Here is a 27,831-nt window from a genome sequence, read left to right as displayed (position 1 = left end):
CCTCGGTTGCAAAATCCAAGTCGATCGCCGCTGAGTATAGATCAATAGCTTTATCGAAATCATGCGCATCCAATGCAGCATCTCCGCTCGCCGGAAGGGCATCTCCGTCGACAGTATAGAGCGCACTGCATCTTTGCTTGAAAACTATGCCAAATGCGAGTAAGATCTGTTGTCTGGTAATACGACTGAAGACTTACCAGTGGACCAACCAAGGCATCTAGCCTTGGTCGCTTCGTCGCTCATATCCATCATATATCGATACGATTCATGGGCTTCTCGAGGCATACCTGCGCGGAGGAGTGCATCGCACCGCCTCTGGCTTGCAACTTGCCACAGGTGCTTGAGGTTCCATCCAAAGAGCTAGACAGATCGCGGAGTTAAACATCAAGTTTTTCGGTTGTATTGTATCAACATACCACGACAAAGTCCTCATATGTAGAATGAATGGCTGACTGAGAGGTGGAAGCGATGGTATTGATAACGACAGCGAAGTGTTCATCAGCTTCGTTTTCATAGGCACCATCAAAGGCGTTTATCCCCGGTTGGAGACGTAGGTACGCCTGATATTAAAAGTTCCGAAAGTTCAGTATCAACGACCGTGAGTCTGAGAGTGCACGGCACTCACTTCCACGATATGACAGACAGGAATATCTGCCTTAAGACAAACATTAGTCAACCTTTGGATGCGCATGATGGCGTGCTCGTGTTGATTTGCATTGAAATAAGCGATGGCCTGAACTTGGTGAAGCAAAGTGAAACACGAGAAAATATTGACGTGCCTTAATCAGGAGGAGAATATGGGTAGTCTTTGAGTATTCGTTGGTAAACATGAACGCGAGGTCAAATGCTTCCGTCCCGTCCTCGACCTGCATTTTTCCGCAGAGGGCGATGCCCTTGGAGATCCAACCTGTCAAGGAATGTTGAATACTGATGGACTATGTCACCATCAAAGTGAGTTAGCCTTTCAGAGTCATGATGGGACAGTGTATCCCACCTCGAGTGCATCATCAAGCGCGTGGTCCCAATCGGCTTTTCGCGCCCTAACAAATGAGCGATTGGCATAGGCATTGTGGTCGTTGTGGTCAGCGTAAATCTGTCGTGTTAGCAGAGCTTCAGCAGTGTGCAAATCCCCAGTTATGCATGCATTGCGGATTGCAGTGTTCATAGTGAGAATCTGCGTGAAGCACGTTCACATTTATAAGACCCGATAGTAAAAACATACCTTGGAATCAACCAAAGAGTCTTCCAGCATTGGCCAATGCCGATCCAATAACTCCCTACCTTTACCTTCACCACGGATATGTTTACCATACGTGGAGTATGTGTCAGAGTACACGCCATCAGAGTGTTTGAAAATGGCGATGGTTCGTCGATCCAACAACCGCCGAAGTCGAGGGTGGTCCGTGGATGCGGAGGCTACGAAGCTAGCAGTGGAGTCCCCAGTAATAGGGTTGGCCGCAGTATGACCTCTCCAGGGATCACCGACTTGCTCCCACGTTGATGTATCCCACTCCTGTATGGTGGGATCTGGATTGGAGCCTGAAAGTAACCGTGTACCATCAGGCGTCCATGCAAGTGAATAATTCCAGGCTGGATGGGGCGCAGCGTAACTCTGGCAACGTGCGATGCATTGCCTGTTGCCTGTAGTCCATATCTGAATATCCTTCGATGTTGCGATGGCGAGATATTCGCCAGTCGGGGAATGCCGAACACAATGAACATAATCACTGCAATCGATGACATTCCCTTGCATCTGCCATGTCCCTGTGCTCCAGAGCTCTGTTGTGGTGTCCCATGAACCACTCGCCAATACTGCGCCGATTGGAGAAAAGTCCAGCGACACGATCCGTTTGGAGTGAATTTTGATGGGTTGAGTGAGAGATTCACCGGTGTGACCGTCCCATGCAATGAGCTCTCCGTTAGCATCACCGCTTGCTATCAACTGCCCATCTCCTGATACTGCCACTGCCCCCACCCAGGTGCGATGTCCCTTCATTTCCTTCAACACAAGACCTGTCTTCAAGTCCCACAGGCAAAGTGTACTATCTCCCAAGCCGGTCACCATGTGTCGTCTATCGGGGAAGACTGCAGCTACAGATACAGCACATTCACGAGCATCGGGGACTGCGGTTGCAGATACGGCGCATTCACGAGCTTCGAAAGCTCCCACAGGCGTGGTGATCAGAAGGAAGGGGTATGCTGACTGTGCCATTCAGAAGGATGTTGATAGTGTTTAGCACGATTGAGGTAGGCTTGCTGTGAGCAGTGAATGTTGTGGGGACTTACTCCACGTTATACAGAACAAGCATTTCTATTCCCAGCTCAGTTCTTATCGGACGCCTAAGGCGAAGCTCTTGGCTGGGGGAAAATTACGATGGGCTGATGTGAATTCTGTACACGGTGCCAAATGCTAAATGAAACAGGGCAACCTGCCAGAAGCTGGCCCGAGTAGGTCCCGATATAAGTCGTATTATACTAATTAGTAGTATTATGTAATGGTGCCGCAGAACGCCCATCAGTAGCGTAGTCAGATCGTTAACGTTCATCGTCACGTTCAGAGCATTTCAGGCACCACTAGGGCATGAACTCTACACTGGCAAGACTGCACTCCGGATCGGCACCGTCCACCTCGAGCAGATGGGCGGAAGCAGTATAATGTTCCAAGGATACACATTTGAACATACTCTCAGAAGACTCAGAACAGGCTGGAAATGAGCAGGTCCCTCACCATAATACCATGGCGAAAAGGCGGAAGACAAGGCCAGCTCAAAGAGGTAGCAACCCGTATTGAGGTCTCAAAATGCATCCTTCACCTCTTTGGGTACTTTTCACTAACGTCATGGGTCCTGTCATCTCAGGCTGTATGATCCAGTGCTAGGACCTAGAATAAAGTCAACGTTTCAGCATCCGAGACAGGTGGGCGGACCCCAGCAGTCGACAGTCACACCGCGGAGGCCTGTGCTCTAGTTGCAATTATAGACATCAATATTGTTGGTCGAGCACTCGCCACAGATTAATCTGTTGTAATCTCCATGCGTGTGATTACAATATGTTGCTATTTTCAGCCACGAGTCAGTGTGATAATAGAGAATCAAGGCTGCCACGTACGTCCGCTTCCTCCAGGGTAGGGTTGTTGCGGGGATGGAGACACAGATAACCGCCCAATTGAGATATTTGAAACAAGGGCAACTTCAATGTCGATCACAAAATGGATCAGCACAACCGGTTTGTTAACCGTTTGTGGGTGAAGAAGCGAGCAGGGGGCCAATGTGAAATAAATCGACCAGGGTCCGGTGCATATCGAGCCTCTGTTATCCACCGCAGTAAGGTATCAAGTCGTCCACAATTTTCATCCCAACAACACTGGCATCACCATCCGACAGCAGAATGTGGGGAGCAGCGGAGTCCATCGCTCACATGGCAATATGTACCTTTTCGAGAGTCTGAAGCTCGTACAGATACTGTACGTGCAGTCGCAGCTTTCCCTGGTGGACGACGTGTAGTCACAGGCTCGGTAGACAAGACACTCTGCCTGTGGGACTTAAAGAAGGCGTTGTGTTGAAGAAAATGGAGGGGCGTCGCAACGCAGTCTAACGCAGTACGGGCAATCGCGGTATTGAGAGACGGGCAGTTCATAAGTGAGCGGGGATTATAACGGAGAGCTTATCATTTGGGACAAGCGACACTATAGTTCTCTCACCCAAAATCATAAAAGCTCACTTCGGGTCGATCCACTCGTTGGACTTTTCTGCAGATGGTGCACTGCTAGCAACCAGTTCATTGGATGGCGCCGTGAAGCTCTGGAACACCACAACCTGGCATCTGCAGGGAAATCTACTAATTGACTGTCATGCAGCAGTCTACTGCATTCAGTATGCACCATGATCCGGAGAATACCTTGCTATTGCGACATTCAGGAATGTCCAGATTTTGATTACAGACACGAATGAATGCATCGCAAACCTCACGGCTCCGAACGCTGTGTTCAACTTATTACTCGCATGGATGCCCGATGGTTCACGGCTTCTCTCAGTGAGCATCATTCTTGATATGGGTTTGACTCGATTCATTAACCTGGTAGCAGGTCGGTGATTCCTGGACAGGCCATACTTATCAGGTGAATGCCATTTCCGTGAACTCTGCTGGCATACTTGTCGTCTCTGCATCCGATGGTAAACACGTCCGCCTCTAGCGATCCTCTAGTCGACGAACTATTGCCATATTTAAGTCCCCCGATAATGTGTATTGTGTCGCATTCTCAATGAACGGCAAGTATATCATCAGCGGGAGTGCCAATAAGGTCTCACAATGGGTAGTACCTGGTATTGTTTTGCTAGAGGACTATCCCCAGGAACGGGTTATAGAAGTACGTTCCTATTCATCTCCTGTACCTCCGTTATCTCATCTCATTCTAAGGACGTGTTGTTGTTGAAGTCTTCAAGCGAACAGTAACAACGTAAGTCCACGTTGCATCTCGCGTCACTTCGTTTGCTTCCATATCGACTAACTAGTCAGCATTCAGCCCTCCTCGACAGGTTGTATCTCCAAAGGCATTGCTCTCTGTGGAACAATGAACCTCAAAATGCGATGAAAGCATTCAACCTCGCGTTCATATTCACCAGAGATTCGCAAACAGTTGATCCTCTCTTTATCAAGGTACGTCCACTCTTTCTCGCAAAGTCCCTTTCTTATTGCCGTTTTCAGGCTATTGCGCTTTTTAATGCAAATCAGCACGAGGACGCAATGCAGCGTGCTCAAGAGCCGGTTGTCGCTTGCCCTAATGCTAACACTCTTGTCTGTCGTACCGTGGAAGTCAGTTTCAAACAATATATCCAGTCCATACATGTTTGACGGATATTTATAAATTTCACCCATCAGGCATATCTGCATGCTCAAATCGGAATCGACGTCTTGGATAGCTCGCGTTACGATGAAACTGCTGACCACTTCACTACCGCCATCAACATTAGCACATTCTTACCTGAATCGGCCATTCATTCCAGATACGGGGACTTTGCGGTGGTACGTTGATGTGATGCAACTAAACGTGCTTCTCGTGCCAAAAGCCCAGCTGTTCGGGTGGGAATTCAGGCCCTTGTGGCAAATTGCAAACAAGAAACGGTGTCATGCACTCCTTCGTGTGGGTAGACCTGGAGAAGCCCTCAAATTGTACCGATGCATGATGGATATGAACGATAACGCTACGAAGGCAACCTGCTTTGATTGGTGTACCGGTAAGTCTTTTGGAATGTCTACAGACTGCAATACGTATCTGCGTTCACTCTGTGACGCAGCTTTCAAGCAAGAATGCATCATGTTCTATACTGCTAACGGAGTCGCCGACCTTATTGGGAGTGGAGATGCTGCCCTTGCTGCGGGCGAGTACGACAGGGCTATCGAGATCTGGCGCGCTGGCAAAAAGCACTTGGAACACGCTCGGATGGACTATTCCAAAATTTCTGGCTCCCAAGGTCACTCTCTCCTACCAAAATGATTGGACCTTACATCTCGATGATCACTCTCCGAACCACAAAGAGTCTCCCCAGATCATGCAGGAGTTGTAAAGTACAACAGGTATAGATGCACGGGCTCTCGTCGACATCCTCCCCGGGATGAGACGCGCACGAGAAAGATTGCAATCCGTGTCGAGGCGTGTCACCACGTTGCAGGACATCGCATACTCTCTGTTCGGGACCTTCGGCGTCCAGCTACCTATTATGTATGGTGAGAAGAAACAAAACCGGACAGCTTTTGCAGGAGATGGTAGCTCAGTCAGGGGACAGTACTGCCCCTGACTGTGTGGGAAGATCTTCCGAGTTCAATAGTTGTTTGCCTGCAGACATCACTTCATACGAAGCTCAACCACACCCTCTGCCATCTATATCTGCGAACGAGATGCAAATATCAGTCTTCGCGCCGCGACACTCCGGGAATTTGAAGTTGGCTGTGAAATTGCGCAACATACTTTATCAACTGAGCGCCTATGATTCTGCAGTGCACATCGTATGTGTAGAAGGCGTTGCTCTGGCCGAACTGCCGCCCAGATATGTGAGGATGCATTATGGTGATGAATGAGAGCCGGGCGACTGCATTCAGAGTGATGCTTTTCCTTTGTACTTAGTATGCGTTGTCGATCATATAACCACCGTGAGTGTACAGCGACGAACTGAGAGATGCACATGTGAACAGACAGCCATACCTACATACTGGATGGATCGAGATTTGTGAACAAATCGAGAAGTAACCTCATAAATTATAATTAATTATAAATATACACTGCTCGGGTTGGCTTATCACATAACTTGAAACTTACACCTAGCCTACTTAGATGCATCGGGAACACCCCCAGCGTCAACAAGACATGTTCGTGATGCCGTTGCAGGCGCTCAAGCAGCCCGTGCCTATCTCTTTACGCTCAGACTCTTCATTACTACACTGGCTTTTATTTTGGATCCAAAGACCTACAGCTTATTCATGTCAAAAGCATCGAACACTGACGGCACCGAGGAGCAGTACGTCCGTACCAACGAGCAGCCTGCTACCGAACGGGGCGCCTTCTATCTACTTCTAACCTAGGGCGGAGATTATTAGGCGTCCTAGGGTGATAAGCAACGAACAATAATAGGAAGGCTCTTCGACGTTCGGCATTCCACTTTCGCATGCCGACTGCCGCAGCAGGTACTAGCGGGCTTTGCCACTTGACATAGCTGGCCCTACGGCTTATACTGTGACACCGGTACCTACTCGACGACAAATCCAGAACGTGTCGAATTTCAAATCTAGGCAAAAGGATAGGTCGCTTGGCTTGGCTTATATCCACGACTTACGAATTTACACCAATATGGCAACATTCGCGGACATCCTCAGCGTCAAGAAAGACGTGTTCGTGATGGTTGCATGCGCCCAACCAACTTGCTGTGTACCACCACTGCTTATATTTGTGCGCTCAGACTGTTCGCAATTCCACTGCCTTGTATTTTGGATCCAAATAACTATAGCTCTCACTTACTCATGTCAAACTTAGCATCTAGCACTGACGGCGCTGAGGACCAGCGTGTCCATGCCGACGAGCAGCCTGTTCCAGAACAGACACTAGGACCCCTGGAGGATTCAGAGTAAGTCGCTAATTCCTGAGATCCAGTGTCACCCATATAACAGGAAGATAGGGAGAACGAAAATGATAGACCTTCAGTGGTGAAACCATCATCAGGGAGGTAATTAGTTTTGTTCTGATGCTTCTGTGTAATTCCTCACGAGAACTGTAGCTCGAAAACTGGACGTTCCCAGTCATCGGAACGTCGCGAACAGGAAAGTGCTTCCAGAGTCGCACAGGACGGTGATTTAGCTTCGTGAGTTCATCAATAGCAATTTTAAATAAAGCTCATAAATTATCTTAGTCAGGTGGAAAAGGTCGTGGCGGAGAAGGAGCAGCCGACTCTAAGCAAATTGTGAGCGACAAATTAGGCAAATGATTACAGCTGACAAGATTCTACGTGCAGAGCACATGTCATGGAGGAAGTGCTGGATGTTCTCCAGAACTCGACGATTGCGTCGATAAGTGGCCAGGACAATCGGTATCGTTTCTGGGGGCTGTACGGACAAGTCGCAGGGGAACACGACCAGAAGTTTCTCGACCGATACACCAACGACATGGAGAGTATCTTGCTCTTCGTAGGTTTCGCATGTGTATCTTTGATCCGTTTTGAGACTGATGTTTGATCAGTCTGGTCTTTTCTCCACTGTCAGCTCGTCTTTCATTGTCGCCATGGAGTCCGATCTCAGTCCTGACCCAAGCGACACCACGAATGCCCTTCTCGCGCAACTCGTGCAGATCGGACTGGGCAACCTCGCTGCAGCAGGCTCCGCGCCTGTAGACCCAGCATCCACATGGTCGCCGTCTGCGTCGGCTGTGAGGATCCAAATGATCGCATACGCAAGCTTGTCCATGAGCTTGTTGGCAGCGTTCGGGGCCGTCCTAGGCAGGCAATGGCTCGGGTATTACAAGTTCTACAGATACGGTCGCGGCTCGCTGGAGAACCGAGGAAAGCGCAGACAAGAGATGTTTGACAGCCTGGCCACATGGTATTTCGATGCTGTTGTACAGTCCTTTCCCGTCTTGCTTCAGATCTCTGTTCTTCTCTTTGAGATTGCCCTCGGCGCTCATATATGGTACAAACAACCCAGCATCGCTTGGGTGATTATTGCCACCACGGTCTCTGGATTTTTGTTCTATTTGCTAACAGTGATGGCATGTTTGATATCTCCTTCTTGTCCATTTCAGACGCCGATGTCGACAATCTTACGCATGTTGCGCATCGACAGTAAGATTATTTCGTGAATTCTCGTGGTCGTTCTCCGTCTGAATCAACATTGCAGGGGTTCTACGCCCAGCGTTCAAACGAGTCTTCGAGTTTTTCCGGCAGCTGAAGACGTCAGCGCATGGTGAGCCATATTTTATTACATATTCTCATATTTCGACCGTTTCTCATCAGGCGTGTTGCTAGGAATGCTTGGTACCCTCAGACCAAGTTGGATTCGATTTTCCGAAGCACTGGCAGGTGAAGTTCCTCTCTACTCTTACACAAGATATCTAGTGCTCATTTCACTCCCCAGGCATTGTGTGTTCTACTTGTGCATTCGTACGACGACCTGTTCAGCTATTATTCGCCGTGCTTCGCAAAATGCTGCGTTCTTTGGCTCCGTGTTCTTCGACAAAGGTTAGGGACTCAGAGGCACAACCGCTAGACCAGGATCTAGATGTTTCGGTGGAGGAGAAATCTATCCTTACCCTCGACCTCCAGGACATACCCACCAGTGATCTCGAAGCACCTAGTATCAAGTGGCTGCTTGAGACATCCACGGATCTTGAAGTAGTTCTCGCTACTGCCAAACTTGTGCCGCAGGTTGAATGGCCCTTGGATCTTGACATTTCAGACATGCTGCATCAGCTGTCTGATATTTTTACGAGTTGTGTCGATGTTCAGGGGAACATCGTACCATCGTTGGAGGAGAAGGCCTCGGCATGTACAACGGCTCTGACACATCTATACTATGGACGTGTTCTTCAGGCACATCCTGACTGTGGCGATTTTATTGCCCGCGAGAGAGGAGACGTTGACGTGTTTTGGGAGATTTTCCGTGGAGGCATCTGTACAACAGACCGCACAGTTCTTCACACGACTATAAATCTTTGTCGTCCAGAAAATGTTCCGTGGGCTCCTTTTTTGTCAGAGGATTGCCCTGACTCCGTCCTTGAGCGGCTGTCGCATCTTCTACCTTATCACTTTGTTACTGGACGAGCGAATACAGACATAGAAGACCTCGCGATAACGGTGATATCAAAATTGCTATCCTCTCCATCCCCTCCGTCGACTCAAATCATAGCCAATTGCACACTTCTTGCTTGCGTCATGGTCGGGACTCAGATTGACAAAAATGACATCGTTCGGATTGATAAAAGGTGCCATCGACTCATTTGATAGTTTTTCTGCTATGATTAACAAAGTGATTGTTTAGTTCTGTTTTGCCTCAACTCAGTGACTTCCTTCTGGCGCAGTTCCAAAAGGCTCTCTGGGCATGGGATGGAGGCGAGCTCGACGAAGATAGCTCAGGAGTCGTGCGTCGGGCATGGAACCTCCTCGATGTTATCTGTCGCATCCTCGAGCTCGCAGGATATCACGATCCTTCATACCACACTATGCGGAACCTGGAAGCGTGCAGGAGGATTTATACACGAACAAGGTCATCCGAACAAAACGATCCCTCGGTTTCTTTGGTAGCTCTGCGAAACGTATTGCACTTCACGTTCGCTGCTGCTAATGTATCTCGTGATTCTGCTGAGTTGTGGTATGCCAGCCCGGTTTGGCCAGGCAATTCCCACTCACCAGAAGACTTCGACTGGATGGTAGACTACCTCAATGACATTTATTCCGACGACCACGAAGCGGCATACGACATCCTTTTGCTACTAGGTACCATAAGAGGGAGCTGCAGCCCTGCTAAACAACATCTATTTATCGAGAGGCTCATCGCCTGCATGGACAGTAACATACCTTTCCATTTACGCCATGCCGCTCTTCGCGCTGCTCACAGTGCCCGAGAAGAAATCGCCTCGATCGATGTCATTGATGACGCGAGGCTACGAGAGATGGTTTTAACCAATCTCTCCCCCGCTATTATGTCCGTGGTTTGTCTGCACCCAAGTCCAATGCCCGCCAATGATGGTTCTGATCCGCTTTTTCGATTATCACCGCGACTTGTGCTATCTGGAAATAATATTTGCCCTCGCGAGGAATTCCATCTGGCACTCCCATTTATCTCAGGATCGCCATATCGATCGGTGCATTAGCATGATTCCGAAGTACTGCAATTCCGAATACTACAGCCAGCATGCCTTTTACATTGCTGGTATCCTCCTCCAAATTGCACCTGAACAGTCATCGGATACATCGCTCGATTCTGTCACAGAGCAGCAGTGGTGGGACGTGATGAGATGCGCGTGGTATTATCTTCCCTATACCATTCGCAGAGCACACGATCCAGAGATCCTTGTCTTTGTGGAACGCACAAAGAAGTATATGCAGATCGCTTCGAAATCTGATATCGAGAATCTCATCGGAAAAGTGGATGATGTTCTCGACAGTATGGAACCGGAGATGGGACTGAATATGCAAGATCTAGAGGAAGGTGGGGCGGTCACCATTGCGGTGAAGAAGTTGAGGGATACAGCGAGGAACATGCTGTAGAACTTAGTCTAATTATGATGGTGCTTGCATGTTGTGTTAGAGTCCTGGAGTCACAGGGTAGTGGCCGCTGACCGCTTGTGCGGAAGTGGGAAGTATCAAGAGATGAACGAAATTAATATTGAATTGTCAGTCAAACGAATCGAAAAGGGATTTGCTGAACATCGGAGTCGGGGACTGGTGCTTGCACCGTTAGTATATATTTATGGCGCAATTGAATTATTCCGCACGTTCGGCGCATTTTGCGTTAGTCCAACTTCTTCGCTATCGATTCCTTGAACCATTTCTAGGCATAATACGCGGTCACGTGATTGTACTATACAATTCAATTAGGTTCATTTGGTGCGGTAAAATGTTGAATCTGAAGTTTAGCTTGGCGAGGGTGCTGCACCTAGGGAGCTACATTTCGAAGGAGAGCATAAATATATAATAAAACGATGACAGCAATCATAAAACAACAATAGTACTAGTGCAAGAAACAATACACTTCTAGAGGTACATACAACCCAAGAAAATCATATGATAATACCTCAAGTCCTGCTGATCAACTTTCCCCTCGCCTGTTCTGAGCTCGTCTCTTCTTGAATTCATAGAATCGCGCTGTTGCAGCCGCCGAGCCTACATACACGACGCATGAATTGATCGTCAACCATCTTGCACAGCGAGCAAAGGAGAGACCAAACACACGCACCTTTCTTCGGCGCACCCCTTCCTATACCCATGAACCACAGAAGAGCTCGCACAGGGAACCATACGACCATCAGCACCCATCCAAAAATCACTTGGAGTGGGCCAACCGCGAGGATGTTGAGTAGTAAGACGACCAAACGCAATGGACCGCTGCCAGGCGTTCTATCGGAGACGTAGAGAATGCATCTGGTGCATTCAATGGTGAAAAAGATCGGAAGGAGGAAAGAAGCGTAGACTGTGCGTGGTATGAGTCGCAGTCGAGCGGAGTAAAGATTAACAATCACGTACGAAAATCGTTCAGAGCGGAAGTCATGTTGTTACAATAACAAATATTGGATCCGGTCGAGCAGGAACTTTGAATTACAGACTATAGACAAGGCAAGATGCCTCGGGCCTCAGGATTGAGATGGATGTTGGTGGTGCAGTTGTGATGTACACTTCGTGGTTTACAACAGTGGTTCAAGAATTTGTCAAAAATCAACAGAAGTTCGGCCAATTGGAAGCCACCCACAGTTGTCAAATTTCGATGCTTCCATCAACCAAGATACTATATATACGTGGAGCTCTTCATACGTTCACGAGTCACGACAGTCTCCTTTCAGTTCTGCAGAACATCCCGAACATGTTTATGTCGATTTAAATTAATAGCAACAAGGCTGCTTTCGGGCGTCATGATTATTCGAGCATTTACAGAAGTACACATCTTGAAACTCTGTTTCTAAGTTATACATGCATTCACAGGCACTTTCTTTACAAGCGGTCTACGGGCGATGTTCACGTCAATGACCGATCAACGATCAAGCTCAATTTGACACTCACTAACGTTGCCGAGGTCACTGCAAGCCTCCTTGACCCGCGCCGAGAGCGTTTTCTCTCCCTCACGAACCCAGACACGGGGGTCATAGAACTGCAATCAGACATGAATGACAGAAATCTCAGAAAAGATAAGCTAGTAACGAACCTTCTTGTTAGGTTTGTCTGCTCCCTCGGGGTTACCAACTTGAGTGAGCAGGTAGTCTTTTTTCTTGAAAACGAAGTCCTGAGAGATAACGGTCAGCCATTGCGCGATCTCCAGGACTGATGGTCAATCGTACCCTAATACCAGCGAGGTAAGCAAACTGGGTATCTGAGTGATAGTTTCCGTGTCAGCGACTGGATTCATTGCTAAACCTAACAGACTCACCGGTATCAACGTTCATTTTGACGACACCATGGTTGACTGCAGTCCTGATCTCCTCCTTGGTTGACCCAGAACCACCGTGGAACACGAGGTAGAGAGGCTTCTCGGACTTGCCACCGAGTTTTTGGCTACTGTAAGCTTGGTGCTTTCCCAGCAACTCAGGCTGGAGCTTGACGTTGCCAGGCTTGTAGACGCCGTGCACGTTACCGAACGCAGCAGCAATGCTGAAGTTGGGGCTAATAGCACTCAAAGCAGCGTGAACATCGTAGATGTCCTCGGGTTGCGTGTAGAGGGATGCGTTGTCGACACCAGTGTTATCAACACCGTCCTCTTCACCTCCGGTGATACCAATTTCCATCTCTAGCCAAATACCGATAGGTGCCATGCGCTTGAAGTACTTGACGCAAGTTGCGATGTTCTCTTCTTTTGGCTCCTCGGACAGGTCAAGCATGTGTGAAGAGAAAAGGGGCTCTTGGTGCTCCTTGAAATAAGCCTCATCGGCAGCAAGCATGCCATCAAACCATTGAAGGAGCTTGTGGGCACAGTGGTCGCTGTGAAGAACGACAGGCCTGATATCCATCGTGGATCAAAATAACATAGATCTCAGGCAAAGGTAAGACTCACACGCCGTAGGCCTTCGCAACTGTGCGAATGTGGTGGGCAGCAGCGATAGCTCCCAGAATGGAAGCTTGCTGGTTGTCATTTGAAAGACCTTTCCCGGCGAAGTAGGCACTTCCACCCTGAGAGACCTGGAGGATGATTGGAGCCTTAATGTCTCTGCGGAGCTGGACATGAGCATTTCGTAAATGACCAAGACTCTTTTGCTGACCTTGCGGCTTCCAAGACCGCGTTAGCGGTGGATGAGGAAGTGACGTTCTTGACGGAGTTAAGCCAGGAGACTCTGATTGATTTCGTCACTCACTATAGCCTGGTGAAGATATCATCGTTTCAGCAGGATCTTTACTTCCGATAGGGAAGGCACTCACAGGAATGGCAAACTATTGAAGTTGAATCGCAAGGCGCCTCATTAAGATGATAGGATACAGTGAAGTCGAGAGAAATTTACCTTGTTCTCCTTTGCGTAGTCGAACAACTTGCGAACGTTATCTCCAGTTAGGACACCAGCCTACGAGGGCGTCAGTGGATCAGCTTGCCCGATGATTGACTGTACTAACGGGAACGATATCGAGGACACCCATGATGAATCGACGAGAGAGTGCGATAATAGTAGATCCGGAACAAGATGGAAAGAGCGTTAGAACAGCCTTTAAAATGGGAGCGAAAAGGTACCTTATAAGCTACCGATGGAGTAGTGAAACGAGTTTGAGATTGATTATAAGCCTCTCCCTCGTCCGATATCACCCATTACTAAATCAGTTTGTCACGTGACTAATATCGCATCATATATACTCAGGTGCAGTGCATACTTGCTAAATTAGGGCATAATCCTTGGAAAAACGTTCGATACAACGAGCATACGACATCCAAATTTTGGAAGTACATTCACTTCGGGATCAACAAGTATGTGATTCCCGGAGACCGTGGTTCTGCAGTCTTCTCCCAGGCCACACCACCGTCCCCCTTGTTTCCTAGGCAGACTCCCAAAGTCCCATAATCGAGCACCGACTTCACACCAAACCATCCCAGGCTAGTCCCACACGGGTCACACCTACTCTTGGCCGATCTTAAAGCCACTCACCACTGGGCTCAACTCGGATTGGTCTGTCCCTTGGCGGGAGTAGAAGTCGAGTGTTAGACTCAAATCATGAATCTTGCTAGCTGCAGGTTGCGGCCCCGGCGCGGCATCAGTTTTAGAATGTGAACAAAGTTACTCTTGATGCGGATAATTACTAAGCCTAACAACGACCCTCGTATTCTCATCACTTGCTTTGATCTAATTGGTCCACTGTAGTCCATCCGCGACACCAGAGAGTGCGGGATTTAGCCGGTCTGCGTGCAAAGTGGATACTCGTGTCCTGTCAGCGAGTTGCACGGATCCAGAAAGTGCTGGGAAGTCTGTCAAGGCTGCCGTACGACGTCACTAGTATCATCCCGCCTGCCTGCCATCAGGATCTTTACCTTCATTCTTCTTGTCCCTGCGAGTCTCTCACACTTCCCTGTCTGCCTACTACTGTTTTTACATATTTCCTGTGTGCCTGCCAACACCATGCCGTTGGATGCAGCTCTCAGTCTGTAACTACCATGTCCTCCTTCAAGATGACTAGAACCGTCACGGCAAGCTGACAAGGATGACGAAATTGGTATGACGGTTGACATAGCGGGATACGTAATGGTGGCCGACGTAGATGGCAGGGTCATGCAGACACCTTTGACCGCCCGGATCTTTCCGATCGCAGACTGCAAGCACACTGGCTTACTGCAGTTTCCATCATCTACATCAATACGGTCCACGATACTAAAACACAGACTTTCAGTATTACCGCTTTTTGGCCTAAAAGTTAAGCGACAGTCTTGACTAATTTACGCAGACATGCCCCCAGACTTTGGCACGCAGTCTGCGCAGATTTCATCCAGACTAGCCATTTCCTACATGACCTCCGTGACACGGCACGCACTGGTTCCTCCTGTCAGTCATTATCGGAATCGCGTAGATTCCGTATGGGCGACCTTCTGCCAGCAGCCGACATACAGCACATGGCAAGAAAGGAACAACTATATTTGGACGTCTGCCTAGCGGAGCCTAACACAGCAGGGTGGGCACCAACATGCATTCGGTATGGACTCATGTCACGGTGGCTTACTTATTAGAACGTAGTCTGAGCAGCCCGCATCAAATACAGAGAGCACGTGTATGCGATGGTCCACGGTAAATTGTCATTGATAGTGCTACTGTGTATATCTCAATTATGAGTCCTGATGGTGCTATTCCTTCGAGCCCTACGACAGTGAACACTATATGACAGGGGGAAATAGCTTTGTGCTCATATTCTGTGCTTCCTGATAGGAATTCTGCGCTCCAATTTGGGCTGGGGTTAACGAGTCATATATCGGGCAAAGTTCGTCCCATGCATCTGTGTACACTATCAGTTAAAGCGGAGCATAAAGATGGACAATCGAATAGTTACGGGGTATATAGCCCAGATGCCGCTGAGTGTCCGAAGGACTTTCGGCCATGACTACAGCGAAACCACTGGCAACACGTGTCAGATTACGGCTGCCGATAATGTCAGAGTGCTCGAGACACGTACGCGTCAAGATGCCAATCAATGTGACTAGGTAAATGATGAGATCAGTGCTAATGCGAGATACATCAATGTCGCAGTGCTTACCAGTGTAGGAACCACGGGCCGGAGTTGTCTGTGACCCATCTAATCACCATCTGATCGCCTGGGACCCCGTTGGATACTACATCCCTGCGTACAGGATTGACGTAGTTAAAAGAACTGCTTCCGGCGCTCTGCACGACATCAAAGCTATGCTATCACTACAGTGAGTAATCGAATGTCAACTGGTAACCAGGAATACTTACACCGTGAAGGTGAATCGGATGCTAGGGAGATGCTATGAGATGTGTGTAACGTAGTGAACGTGCGGGAAACTTACAGGACCAGCAGCACTAACAGCTGGCATCGTCAATTCGACGACCTTGTTAGCCCCTAGAACATATACACTTCCTGTCGGAAGGAGATCGGTTGCATGCTGTGCGCCGCTGAGGATCTGAAGCAGTACGGGCACTGTGGGAGGGATGTATGTGGTGCCGTTGACCGAATATACCCCAGTATTGGTGTTGACCACTAAGTGCATGTTGATGTCTGCCTTTCCGTACTCTGGAATCCCAGGTGCACCAGGATTGATGAATGCATGCAAGTTGGTCTCATTGAGCAGGTTGGTACTGGTGGTGTTTGTAGTAGGCTCCGCAACGGGTGCACCGTTATATCGCAAGATAGCAGAGTTCTGGTTGTTGTCGAAGTTGTTCAAGCCAAAAGTGTTTGGGAGTGCCCGTATCCAGTAGTTGTTGACCGGTTGGTTCGCGACGAGTACAACAGAGTATCGCTGTCCAGCAAGTATCTGAAGCGAGTCCACGAGGAGGGGCTGCGTCAGTTCACCGTCCGCTTCGATTACCGTCAAGTTGTGGTTGTCAATGGAGAACGTAAAGGTGGGATCGCAAGACATTGCTATAAGGCGTAGGCGATATCTTTTCCCGTACTCGATACTGACCACTGCTAGGTCACTCAGGGGTCCCCCTGAATATCTACCGAGACCGTTAATGAGTATGGAAAATGCATTGGTGCCAATTATATGGCTTAAAACAGGGGCAACTGTATGGTACCTATGATCAATTAGTGAGCGCAATGCAAGTTATAAATAGTTCTGGGATGTACCAGTCAGCAAGAGTGATGACGGTGGTCTCTGTGAATGTTTTAAGTGAGCGAATTCACTATGATAGTAGTCACTGTACCGTCGTCAACGTCGTATAAATAGGATAGCGGATCTTCAGGATCATAAATAATAAAACCTCCGCGGAGCCCATCGCTAAAAGGGTTCGAATCATTCATCACGGAGTTAAACATTTCATATCAACACACCACTGTTGGACCGAGTAATGGCTATGATACCAGAAGGTGCCAGCCTGATTCCGAGCCTCGAAGGAGTGCAGGAAGGAGTGATTTTGCGCAATAGGGCATTGAGTAACGAACGAGACTCCATCCGCATAGTTAGTCCCATTCTGCCTGATTCCGTGCCAATGCTAAACAGAGTCGGATGAGCCTGACGCATGAGTATCGAACAGATGTTTACCCACCACACTGGTGCTCAAGAGCATTTCATTGTCAGTGAGTCTGTTCACGACATTTATATCGAAGTGTTCTCCCTTCAACTATAATCAGTGTCTGAGGGCTCGATCGAATTGGCATAAAAAAGGACCTTTCTGGCTGTGATGATTGGACCCGGAAACGTTCCTCCGGCAAGCGTTGCACTATACCAATGATTAAGATGCAAGGAACACAGCAAAAGACAAACTCACGAGCGCGCGAACCCGTCTGGAGATATGACTTTATTAGAAATTACCAAGTCGGTCTTAGGGCCTAGTGTATATGAACGAGAGTTGAGTGAATAGGGATTGGATCGTGAGATGGTGGATGCAGCAGATACTAGATGAAACCATAGCATGAAAATGACATTAAGGAAGAGCATTGTAATGAGTACAAAGGGATAGAATGTGCTACAAAGCACTGGATCATAAGAACTCACCTCAATGTGGTTTGCTCTTATAGAAGTCTTCATTCCAACTTCGGCTGCGAGTGACCGTAAAAAGGTTACAGTCATAGAATGCCAAGCCGTAACTGATAGCTTTTTGGCGTACAACCCCACAGCCCGCCATGCCAAGTTTGACCATAGCACTCATATGGGAGTAATGAGAGCCGGGACTGGAGTTCAGAAAGATTAGCCAACTGGCGCCGAGACCACTTTCAGTTGGAAAGTTCTGGCTTGGAAGCACGTAATTTATCTATGGTTGTCATTCGGCAGATTGAATGATGACTTAGTTCTGATGGCCGTAGGGATTCATATACAACCAGCGGTAGAAAAATGGAATCGAGGTTCAATTGTTCCACTTGGCCGCTCGAAGCTAACCGTGCGCACCACGTGTCCAACGAACACACCCCTGACAAGTGTCCTCGGCTCCGTGCCTGACCTTACGCTAGTGTGGAATTTCAATCCGTCTCGTTTGGTCAAGCCCAGATGATTCGAGGCGTGATTTGACTGATCTTGCTCGTTTGATCAACTAGTCACAGCGGGAGTCCAGAGTGGGCAAACGCAATGTGTTGAGTAGGTTCTATTCGATTTCAAGATGCGAGCAATCCGGAGAGCGTTTTTTTGTTGTTATTCATGGATGACTAATCTTTGCCGATGCGTGAGGATCAAATTATTCAACATGTTTCTCGAACTGGTCTCTCACTGAGTCCACGCGGGCCGCATCATCGATATGTAGTCACTTACTACTAGCGAGCTCCTGTGAGTAACAATTGTCAGACACCAGGAACTGTAATGTAGTGGATGGGGCTGTACCGGGCCTGTTGGCAGTGAATGCTTGTCAAGGCGACTTTGGTTGGTTTGGTTGGGTGTTACATTCCTGACGTATATGAGCGTATAGGTTTAAGGTCGAGGTTTGTACCTGTACACGGAAGTATGGAAGCCAGGTCCGCCGCACTCGCGGTAAACTTTAGCCCCAGAGTCTACGCGGAGTAACCCTAGAGTAGTTAGACCCTTGTAGAGATGTGATGCCGACTAACCAGCACGGTGATCGGTCCCAGTAGCCCTTTCTAGTATGCTCTCCATGCCATATGCTTTATTTTTACTATATCAGGTGAAAACTGACCTAGAGGAATGAACCGACGTCGCAGCAATGCGGTGGCGTTCCTCTGCCACCACATCGAAAAAGCATCTCAAAAAGCGTTAGGTCGGTGAGCATTGAATATTGAGTCCCTGGCATGCTCCAACGTCGAGGGCACACTGGAGTAATGTGGTAAGCTTCAACTTGGTGTCCATTGTCCTGTCCTTAGATATTGTTCAGAGAGAAATAATACGAATTTCCGGCTTCACGGAATGAGCAGTGTATTGACCGTTGTCATGACAAATTAAGTAAGAATTTGGTCTGGTATATGTAGTAATATTACCGGATATTACCGGGGAAAGTTAATTATAGCGGTTCCTATAATAGAGGATAAGTAGAGATTATTATTATTGTGGTCCATCATGCATCAATATGCAAACATTATGCCCCAGTATGCCCCCTAAGAGATGAAAATGATTGGGACGTTGACTACTATATCTAAGGGAGGGGTGATGGTGGGAAGAGAAGTGGGCTGATTTTGGATGCTTCTTCATAAGACTCACGACCTCCGCCCCCTAACTGTGAGGGTGATAAAGAGTCAAAGGTCGGACATAACTGATGCCAATCATCTGTGAAGTAGTTCAGCCATGGAAGTACATTTTACTCGCATATTTCGTACCTGGCACGGTGTTCAAATGTGCGCGGGTGTCAGAGGGACTTTCGGCCATTACCACCGCAAAACCGCTGGATTTAAGGATTAGCTATTTCTTTCACGAGGACGTGGACAAACATACGCATCGAGATGCCAGTCAATGTGACTGTTGGTTCGGGGTTAGTATCCTTCTTGACAACTGGGTAAAATGATGGCATACCAATGCAAGAACCAGGGGCCGGAATTGTCCGTCGTCCATCGGATCACCATTTGTTGATCAGGGGTGCTGCCGGCACTGACCACATCGCGACGAACGGGGTTCACATAATTGAAGGTTTTGCTCCCTGCGCTCTGTATGACATCGAAGGAATGCTAATGATCATCAGTCAGCCTGCAACCATGTCATCAAAGTTACAGCTAACTTACCCCATGAAGGTGTATGGGATGCTGGTACAAGGTATGTCAGGTACATAAGCATTGAAGGAAAGGGAAACACGTACAGGTCCACCTGGACCGCTTGTTGTCAATGTCAACTCTACCACTTTGTTAGCTCCTAGAACAATGACATTCCCCTCTGGAAGCAGCTCAGACGGTTCTCGAGCCCCGCTGAGAATTTGGAGTAGAACAGGAATGGTGGGGGGTTGGAAAGTGACATTATTGACGTAGAATGAGCCGTTGGAGTTCTTAACCGAGAGATTGAGGTTGATGTCTGCCTTTCCATACCCTGGAATGCCAGGGGCACCGGGATTGATCAGAGCATGCAAGTCGGTCTCGTTCAATTGGTTCTTGGATGCCGTATAGACTGTGGTTGGGTCGGCAATCGGGGCGCCTTGATAGCGCAGGATTGCAGAGTTCATTCCTCCCTCGTAGGACGCTTTTGTCAAATTGGGAAGACTGCGTATCCAGTAGTTATCCACCGACTTATCAGCCACCAGAACCACAGAGTAGCGCTGACCCGCAAAAATACGGAGCTCATCTACTACCACGGGTTCGGTCAGCTGTCCATCCGCTTCGATGACGGTTAAGTTGTGGCCATCGATGGAAAAATGGAAGCTGGGATCGCATGACATTGCAACCAGGCGCATGCGATATCGCTTTCCCGGCACGACATTAATCACAGCGAGATCAGACATGGGTCCGCCAGCATATCGACCGAGTCCATTGATGAGCGAGGAGTTGGCGGTTGTGCCTATGATGTGGCGCAAGACGGGGGCCGCAACGTGATACCTAGTGATACTACATTTGAGCAGGAAGATCACCAATATGCATAAGACTCACCAGTCAGAAAGTGTGATTACGGTGCTCGCTGGCAACAACAGGGGGTCAGCAGAGGGTAAATATCAACCAGTTGTTCGCTCACCATCGTCGACATCGTACATATATGCCAAAGGGTCATCAGGATCATAGATTACCAGGGGTCCCCTCAGACCATCACACTGTTAAAGAGGTCAGTCTTCTACTGCATGCACAAAGTTCGAGTGATACTTTCATATTGGACAGAATAATGACTATGATACCAGTAGGTGCCTGCCTGATTCGGAGCGGAAAAAGAGTGTAAAAAAGAGTGATTTTGCGCAATGGGGCATTGTGTAACGAAGGATGTCCCATCGGCATAATTCGTCCCATTCTGGAAGAGACCGTGCCAGTGCTGCAGTAAACAAGGTTAATCGATCGACAACGTGGATGATTTAATGATGCTCACGACACTGGTACTCTTGAACATCGTTTCGTCTTTGAGCTCGTTGACCACCTCGATGGCGAAGTCATCTCCCTGATGTGAGGTCAGCACTGGTGCACGAAAGGAGATCAATGGATGTTCACCTTCTGGGCCGTAATCAAAGGTCCAGGGAATATACCATCAACTAGAGTTGCTCTATTCAAGATCAGCAGTGAGCTTCGAGTGTCATTACAATAGACTCACGAGCGTGCGAAGCCATCAGGAGCGATGACCTTATTACCTATGGTTATTCTAGTTTTGGGGCCAAGCACTGCTGGCTGAGATAATGGGTAGGACTGCGAACGAGATGCTATCGATGCAGCGTTGATTGATGAAATGAGAGAAACGAGTAAAATAGGAATAAGCATTGTGAGTATTTACAATAGGTGGCACACTCTTCACCCGGGAGAGTAGTGGGATGCAGGATAAGATTATGATGCATACTTCTCGCAGCTTTTATCTCGCAAGGAGGTAGATGGACTTGAGTGTTTCCCGATTCAAAGCTGTTATTGCCTCGATCAATTCTCCAGGCCCGAAAATGGTTGCTCAGCGATCTTCAGCGCCTTGAACATCTGAATACCGACAGTGTACTGCTCCTGGGGTTAGAAACTGTCTGCCGACACCTTGAAGAATGGTGGCGTACCTTGAAATCATGACTCGGACACAACATAGACTAACTCAGATGGTCAGAACAGCCAACTGACCTCAGGTATCCCATAGCAGTGCGAGTGCTAGGTTGCTACAACAAAGACAGCTCTTCAAGTATAGGAAAGGATGCCGATAGCTAGTGACCTAGTCAGGCATGGCCATACGCTGTAGGCGCTGACCTGTCCAAGTGTCTTGAAACCGATCAAAAGTGTATATTGATGTTATCTGTGTTAGGCAACGTGTATAATTGTAATGATCACCTTGACAGAACGGGTGACATGGCGGGGGTATTATGCTAGCTTCTAACCCATACTGTCATTGTGAGAAGAAAAACGAGTGATGTACTAGCTCGTCAAAGCGCTGATCAGGCAGTGGCTAGGCGATCCAGGAACAGAGTATGTTGTGCCTGCTTCGTAGTTTCATCCCCGTCCATTAACGATCAAGAACGTGCCGTGTGTTCCAGATCATCTTGGTGTAGTATATCGGTTCAAACCATCAGTGAGTGCTGATTGCTAAGCTGAAATACATGTTAGCTTGTTGTAGACCTGAGAGTCTTATCGTGCGGCTATATTGCAAGATTGCCACTTATGGGCTAGATTAGCTCGCAACGCAAACCAGTGCATTGTTTCACACAGACCTGAGGCAACATTGGTCGGGACGACAATTTCCGAAGGTGTTGCACGGACCGCCACACAGAATGGGACACTATTGCAAGTCACGGTATACCAAGAGGTACTACATTAGTAGTATCACGGTAATTATGTTGTTGGAAGGAAAAGGTATTGCCGAGGGCGGTATTCAAAGCGGATTCTTTCCTCAAGGATAGAAAATCATGTGATGACTCCAAATGGGAATGGTTTTACTTCGGTTAATGAACTCGCGACAGGAAATCGTCATGCAACGCATCGCCAATAACGAGGCGCAGCTTTGTAGGATTGGGGAACGAACTAGCGGCAGTCGGAACTTTGGCAGTGGCTGAAGTACTGTGTACTAGGCAATCAGGCCTCAAGTGTCGCAGCACAGAATTTGCAAGGAGATGGCTGACAATGCAGTTGCGGGCCGCGCAGTTGCAGTTATGAATTGTACAACCAGGTTGGCCGGGCTGGAATGACCATAAATGCACTGGAGAGCGCCGGCCCTAGTGGCAGGCTATGGCAGTACGAGGACGTCCGGGAAATGGAAAGTCTAGGTCTATTAGTCTACGTAGAGTCTACTCCGGGTCCTGTCTGGGGGTGTGCCAGCTGCCAGATTAAAGCGGAGCTTAATTCCCAATGCGAAGAACTCTACAGTAGTCTGGGGAACGTGGGAACTTTAATTACATCAGTTTATATTCTCTTTGTCGTGACAGTCGGCACTAGAGTCCTTGCTCGATCGTGGACGATCACATTATTATATCGGAATTACGGTACAATGGCATGTTCTCTAAAACATTTGAATTGGGCTTTCATTGACCTTGTTTATAGGGCATTCCTGCAATGTTCCGTTGGTTGAGCAAGAAATATCCGAAGATTGGTGAGCAACCGGTGCTTAATTGGTATTTGCTTGGCTAACAGCTACCAGTATCATCTGTCGTTGAAGCTGAGGAGGAGGAAGTTCTCGACGCAGCTGGAGATCCTATTAAACTTCCCGTTGACATCACACAACCTAACCCCAATGGCGAGGAATTCGACAACTTATACCTGGATATGAACGGTATCGTGAGTGATAGTCGTAAATGTGTTTTTCGTGCTGACCATCCGTACGCACAAAGGTTCATCCTTGTACTCATCCTGAGGGCAAAGTACGTATACTTCGTTCTATAAATTTGCTGTACTCCCTGACTCGTCTTCCGCAGCCAGCTCCCGAAACGGAGGAGGAAATGATGCTTGAAATCTTCAAATACACTAACAGAGTGGTTAACATGGTGCGGCCGCGCAAACTTCTTTTCATGGCTATTGGTGCGCTTTACATTTATGTTGTCTCATACCACGAACTTACTGCAGAGTGCAATTAGACGGCGTTGCACCTCGTGCCAAGATGAATGAACAGCGAGGTAGACGGTTCAGGACTGCTCAAGTAGCAAAAGACAAGGCGGAAGCTCATAAACTTGCTGTCGCTGAGTGGGAAGGTACGTCGTTCTCAGAGCCAATCTATGCTGTATTTCTGACCGATTTCATCATTGCAGCTATGGGTAAAATTATTACTGATGACGAGAAAAACAAGGAATCTTGGGACTCTAACGCTATCACACCCGGTACGCCGTTTATGAACCTTTTAACAGCATCGTTACGGTACTGGGTTGTGGAGAAGATGAATACCGATCCAGGGTGGAAAGATGTACGTAGTGAACGTTTCCTAGGGATCCTTCTGACTCATTTCTGGTATAGCTGCAAGTCATTATCTCGGATGCAAGTGTGCCTGGAGAAGGAGAGCATAAGATTATGGACTTCATACGCAGACAACGCACAAATCCCGGTCATGAGCCTAATACTCGACACGTAATTTATGGTTTGGTGGGTTGATTTCCCGCTATCGTGTTCTATGTTATTGACCGTATGTTCAGGATGCTGATTTCATCATGCTCGCCCTCGCGACCCATGAACCATATTTCCGAGTACTTCGGGAAGATGTGTTTGCGCAGGACAAAGGTTCCGGGTGCCGAATGTGTGGACAAGAAGGTCACTATGCCGCTCAATGTACAGCACTGGAATCAGAGATTAAAAAGCCTCCTCCACCGGAAAAAAAACCGTTCATTTTCCTCGATATCGCCATTCTGCGCGAGTATCTGGAATCCGAGTTGAATGTGAACAATACGCCCTTCCCTTTTGATTTGGAACGGGCTATTGATGACTGGGTGTTACTGATATTCTTTGTCGGCAACGATTTCTTGCCGCATTTGCCGTCACTTGAGATTCGCGAAGGAGCGATTGATACTCTCTTGAGGATCTGGAAGATGGAGTTGCCCAGAATGGGTGGATATCTGACGAACCACGGTCAACTAGTGCTTAGTCGTGTGCAGATCATATTAGAGGGACTGGCACGACGAGAAGATGAGATTTTCCGTAAGCGACAAGAGAGTGAGTATCTATGATGTGATCCGTCAACGCCTTAGAGACTTACCATATCTCAGCTGAACAACGCCAAGACCAAGAGGCGAAACGTCATAAGATTGAAAAGTCTGAGTCTGGAGAGAACGCCATGGGCGATATTCAGTTCGCCGTTCCGTCTGCGAAACTTGGTCTGACTGCATCCACTACATCATTATCATCTCTTCCTCAACGTGCAAATAATGCTTTTGCTGCCAAGGCCGACTCTATTGGTCTCGGAGCGCCGCGTAATACTCAGTCTCTTGGAATCGCTCCAGTTGCAGCGCAAGCACTGGCTGGTTCGAATCGTGATGTAGTTGCCAATCGAGCTGCTATACGGATGGCAAATATGAGTGCTGCAGAGATGCTCAAGGCTGAGCTATCTGGACTCATTCCTGTGAAACAAAGTGCTTCTGCTCCTAAATCTGAGCCGGTTGTTCCTACTCCTCCACCCAAAACAGACGCTGAGCTTATGGATGACGGAGATATTCCGGGTTTTGGGAATGCTTCATCAGCACTTGAATTTGTTGATGATGGGGCTGGTGACATGGATGTCGAGCCCAATGATCCTGTAACTCTTCCAGCTGATGAGCCTGTAACACCTGTCGCTGGTGTCAAGCGGAAGCTTGAAGATATCGAGGGAGAGGATACCGATGAAGTGGCTGGCATTGATGAGGAGTCGTCTGAAGATAACGAAGATGCGTCTTACGCCCTGGTAGTCAGGGCTGATGGCTCAGTTGAGCAGGCCGATAACGTGAGGTATGAAAAAGCTATGAAATTATCCAATGCTGTGAATAACATTTCCTCAGATTGTATGAACCCGGGTATAAGAAGCGATACTATCAGCAAAAGTTTGGCATATCAGAAAATGATAATGATTTTCGTAGAAAGTGGGCGCTTTTGTTATCGATTTCTGCACAAACCTGGCTGACTCTGCTGTGCAAAGGCTAACAAAACACTATGTAGAAGGTATTGCGTGGGTTCTGCATTACTACTATCAAGGGGTGAGCTCCGTCCGCCGATTTTCCTTTATTTGCTGACTCGGTAATAGAACCCCTCATGGCAATGGTATTATCCATATCACTTTGCACCTTTCGCGTCGGACTTCGAAGGTTTGGAAAACATGCAGATCGACTTTACTCTCGGACAGCCATTCAAACCGTACGAGCAACTTATGGGTGTTTTCCCCCCTGCTAGGTACGTCCACATTAAGTGATAATTTTGCTACGTAGCTCACCAGTATCGTCAGTCGCAAGCACATACCTGAAGTCTTCCACGATCTCATGACAAATGAAGAATCTCCGATTCATGATTTCTACCCATCAACTTTCCAGATCGATATGAATGGGAAGAAGATGCCGTGGCAAGGTGTTGCTCTCTTGCCTTTCATAGACGAGAAAAGGTTATTAGATGCCATGGCCGAGCACTACCCTAAGCTCACTGAGGATGAAGCCCGAAGAAATAGCTGGGGTCAAACTGTCATATTTGTCGCTGATGAACATTCAACATATCCATTCTTCGAGGGATTGTATGGTAAGCGCAAGGAGAAAGAGGTATGCCGTCGATTCGACCAGAACCGGTTTTGTTACTGACTACAGTTACCTAGCCCCAACCCATGCCTACCAACCTGTCCAAGGGCATTAGCGGTGGTGTTCTACCAAACCCCGATTGTTTACCTGGCTCGACGTATTACTCCCCCTTGAGTTCCACGAACCTGCAAGATATTAAAAATGATCGTTCTCTCTCCGCGTTATACTTCTTCCCAAAGCAACTCTCTCCCCATCGATCGATGTTTCTTCCAGGGGTTATCAAACCTGCGAGACAGCTTACTAGCGAGGATCTAGCGAGGAGGGGCCGAGGACATGGCCGAGGGGGCAGTATGGATCGCGGCGGTCGCGGACGAGGTGGCTATCAGAACGGCTCTTACAACAACGGACATGGGTACGGCAGCACCCATGGCCAATCACAAACTCCGACGTCATATGTCTCCTCGTACACCACCACTCAGTCTCGAACACCGTACACTCAAGGGCCCCAGCAAGGATTCGGAGGCTATGGTTCCAATGGACAGCCACCAATTCAAAACTATGGTAATAACTATTCTGGTCAGTCGCGTGGTGGTCCACCCCCTCGAGGAGGTGCCCCTCCCTCGCGTGGAATTCTACCAAACCGCTGGTGATCCTCCCCGTGGCTGACCCTCCTCATGACGGTAGTTCCGGGTATGGAGGTTCTACGTCCTATGCTTAAATCGCTCTTCAACTGTATGGCCGTGGAGGCTACTCTGGTGGGTACGGTGGCAGCAGTGGAGGGTATGGTGGACAGGCGAACAGTGGTTACGGTGGCTACGGTGGCCAGACAAGCCGAGGTGGCTATGGTGGTTCAGGAGGACAAGACAACAGCGGCAGTTAGGTTATGGAAACCAGAATGGGGGACAGGCTCGTGGTGTCTATGGAGGTGGCTACAATGGAGGAGGTTACCAGAACCCTTCGAGGGGCCGAGGGCTGAGCGCTGAGGATTGTAGAGTAACTTATTTGGATACTACCTCGTTAATATTATTTTCCTTGGCAGATATTTTGTATTTTAGACCATCGATGTATGTACTCCCCTGCTTTCTTTCTGATTATACCAACAAGTGTTCCGTTTACCGTACCGCCCTCAGGCTGTGATATCAGTTTTTTGGATGTCACGGGAAACATTCGAATGACCAACGAATACTCCCTGATACTTAGTGAATGAAAATTTATCATCCAGTCCTTGAACGATGTACATGCTGGCCCATCAGTGATTGAAGTGCATTCTGGGTTCTGCCATGTAGTGAGAAACGCGATAAGGATGTCGTCTTACG

At 48.2% G+C, this 27,831-nt stretch overlaps 8 protein-coding genes across 8 annotated transcripts; 4 read left to right on the top strand and 4 right to left on the bottom strand.

Moving 5' to 3' along the window:
• Window positions 1-4,587: 4,587 nt before the first annotated feature.
• F5147DRAFT_764252 (uncharacterized protein) lies at window positions 4,588-6,075 on the top strand (the record flags this gene model as incomplete). The annotated part of the gene is made up of 7 exons (XM_041440693.1): window positions 4,588-4,656; window positions 4,705-4,812; window positions 4,879-5,022; window positions 5,072-5,234; window positions 5,259-5,471; window positions 5,575-5,782; window positions 5,826-6,075. The coding sequence occupies 7 exons, from the start codon at window positions 4,588-4,590 to the stop codon at window positions 6,073-6,075; spliced, it is 1,155 nt and encodes a 384-aa protein (XP_041286610.1).
• Window positions 6,076-7,563: 1,488 nt separating this feature from the next.
• Window positions 7,564-7,990, top strand: F5147DRAFT_545675 (uncharacterized protein; the record flags this gene model as incomplete). The annotated part of the gene is made up of 2 exons (XM_041430322.1): window positions 7,564-7,671; window positions 7,724-7,990. Coding segments are annotated over 2 exons (375 nt in total), but the record flags the coding sequence as incomplete, so codon positions are not given.
• A 2,046-nt stretch (window positions 7,991-10,036) lies between these two features.
• On the top strand, window positions 10,037-10,797 carry F5147DRAFT_723278 (uncharacterized protein; the record flags this gene model as incomplete). Its single annotated transcript, XM_041438969.1, is given in 3 exon segments — window positions 10,037-10,258; window positions 10,323-10,745; window positions 10,754-10,797. The coding sequence occupies 2 exon segments, from the start codon at window positions 10,037-10,039 to the stop codon at window positions 10,743-10,745; spliced, it is 645 nt and encodes a 214-aa protein (XP_041286608.1). The 3' UTR covers window positions 10,754-10,797.
• Window positions 10,798-11,142: 345 nt separating this feature from the next.
• F5147DRAFT_723276 (uncharacterized protein) lies at window positions 11,143-11,947 on the bottom strand. Its single transcript, XM_041438968.1, has 3 exons — window positions 11,721-11,947; window positions 11,434-11,667; window positions 11,143-11,360 (listed from the first exon to the last, which is right to left on the bottom strand). Exons 1-3 carry the CDS (start codon window positions 11,743-11,745, stop codon window positions 11,287-11,289), a joined length of 333 nt encoding a protein of 110 aa, XP_041286607.1. The 5' UTR covers window positions 11,746-11,947; the 3' UTR covers window positions 11,143-11,286.
• A 105-nt stretch (window positions 11,948-12,052) lies between these two features.
• On the bottom strand, window positions 12,053-13,932 carry F5147DRAFT_643089 (uncharacterized protein). Its single transcript, XM_041433112.1, has 10 exons — window positions 13,788-13,932; window positions 13,679-13,738; window positions 13,593-13,610; window positions 13,442-13,488; window positions 13,237-13,389; window positions 12,616-13,181; window positions 12,527-12,558; window positions 12,394-12,471; window positions 12,252-12,339; window positions 12,053-12,193 (listed from the first exon to the last, which is right to left on the bottom strand). The coding sequence occupies exons 1-10, from the start codon at window positions 13,809-13,811 to the stop codon at window positions 12,183-12,185; spliced, it is 1,077 nt and encodes a 358-aa protein (XP_041286606.1). The 5' UTR covers window positions 13,812-13,932; the 3' UTR covers window positions 12,053-12,182.
• Window positions 13,933-15,525: 1,593 nt separating this feature from the next.
• F5147DRAFT_586192 (laccase) lies at window positions 15,526-17,742 on the bottom strand (the record flags this gene model as incomplete). The annotated part of the gene is made up of 12 exons (XM_041431912.1): window positions 15,526-15,644; window positions 15,699-15,763; window positions 15,822-15,845; window positions 15,903-16,051; window positions 16,103-16,123; window positions 16,177-16,903; window positions 16,956-16,983; window positions 17,033-17,106; window positions 17,160-17,320; window positions 17,375-17,443; window positions 17,497-17,548; window positions 17,597-17,742. 12 exons carry the CDS (start codon window positions 17,740-17,742, stop codon window positions 15,526-15,528), a joined length of 1,635 nt encoding a protein of 544 aa, XP_041286605.1.
• A 1,481-nt stretch (window positions 17,743-19,223) lies between these two features.
• On the bottom strand, window positions 19,224-21,690 carry F5147DRAFT_840768 (laccase). Its single transcript, XM_041444322.1, has 12 exons — window positions 21,478-21,690; window positions 21,378-21,429; window positions 21,259-21,327; window positions 21,046-21,204; window positions 20,917-20,992; window positions 20,835-20,862; window positions 20,057-20,783; window positions 19,983-20,003; window positions 19,777-19,928; window positions 19,699-19,722; window positions 19,584-19,648; window positions 19,224-19,533 (listed from the first exon to the last, which is right to left on the bottom strand). The coding sequence occupies exons 1-12, from the start codon at window positions 21,639-21,641 to the stop codon at window positions 19,403-19,405; spliced, it is 1,668 nt and encodes a 555-aa protein (XP_041286604.1). The 5' UTR covers window positions 21,642-21,690; the 3' UTR covers window positions 19,224-19,402.
• Window positions 21,691-23,243: 1,553 nt separating this feature from the next.
• Window positions 23,244-27,498, top strand: F5147DRAFT_764246 (exoribonuclease 2; the record flags this gene model as incomplete). Its single annotated transcript, XM_041440692.1, has 16 exons — window positions 23,244-23,334; window positions 23,385-23,433; window positions 23,482-23,618; window positions 23,672-23,701; window positions 23,756-23,858; window positions 23,915-24,028; window positions 24,086-24,237; window positions 24,288-24,413; window positions 24,464-24,977; window positions 25,031-25,745; window positions 25,796-25,876; window positions 25,933-25,990; window positions 26,038-26,183; window positions 26,236-26,539; window positions 26,593-27,091; window positions 27,200-27,498. The coding sequence occupies exons 1-16, from the start codon at window positions 23,332-23,334 to the stop codon at window positions 27,496-27,498; spliced, it is 3,330 nt and encodes a 1,109-aa protein (XP_041286603.1). The 5' UTR covers window positions 23,244-23,331.
• Window positions 27,499-27,831: the final 333 nt, after the last annotated feature.

Source organism: Suillus discolor, assembly GCF_016758755.1.
Source record: "Suillus discolor strain FC423 chromosome Unknown F5147scaffold_95, whole genome shotgun sequence".
Classification (NCBI taxonomy): Eukaryota; Fungi; Basidiomycota; class Agaricomycetes; order Boletales; family Suillaceae; genus Suillus; species Suillus discolor.
This window is presented reverse-complemented; position numbering and strand designations above follow the sequence as displayed.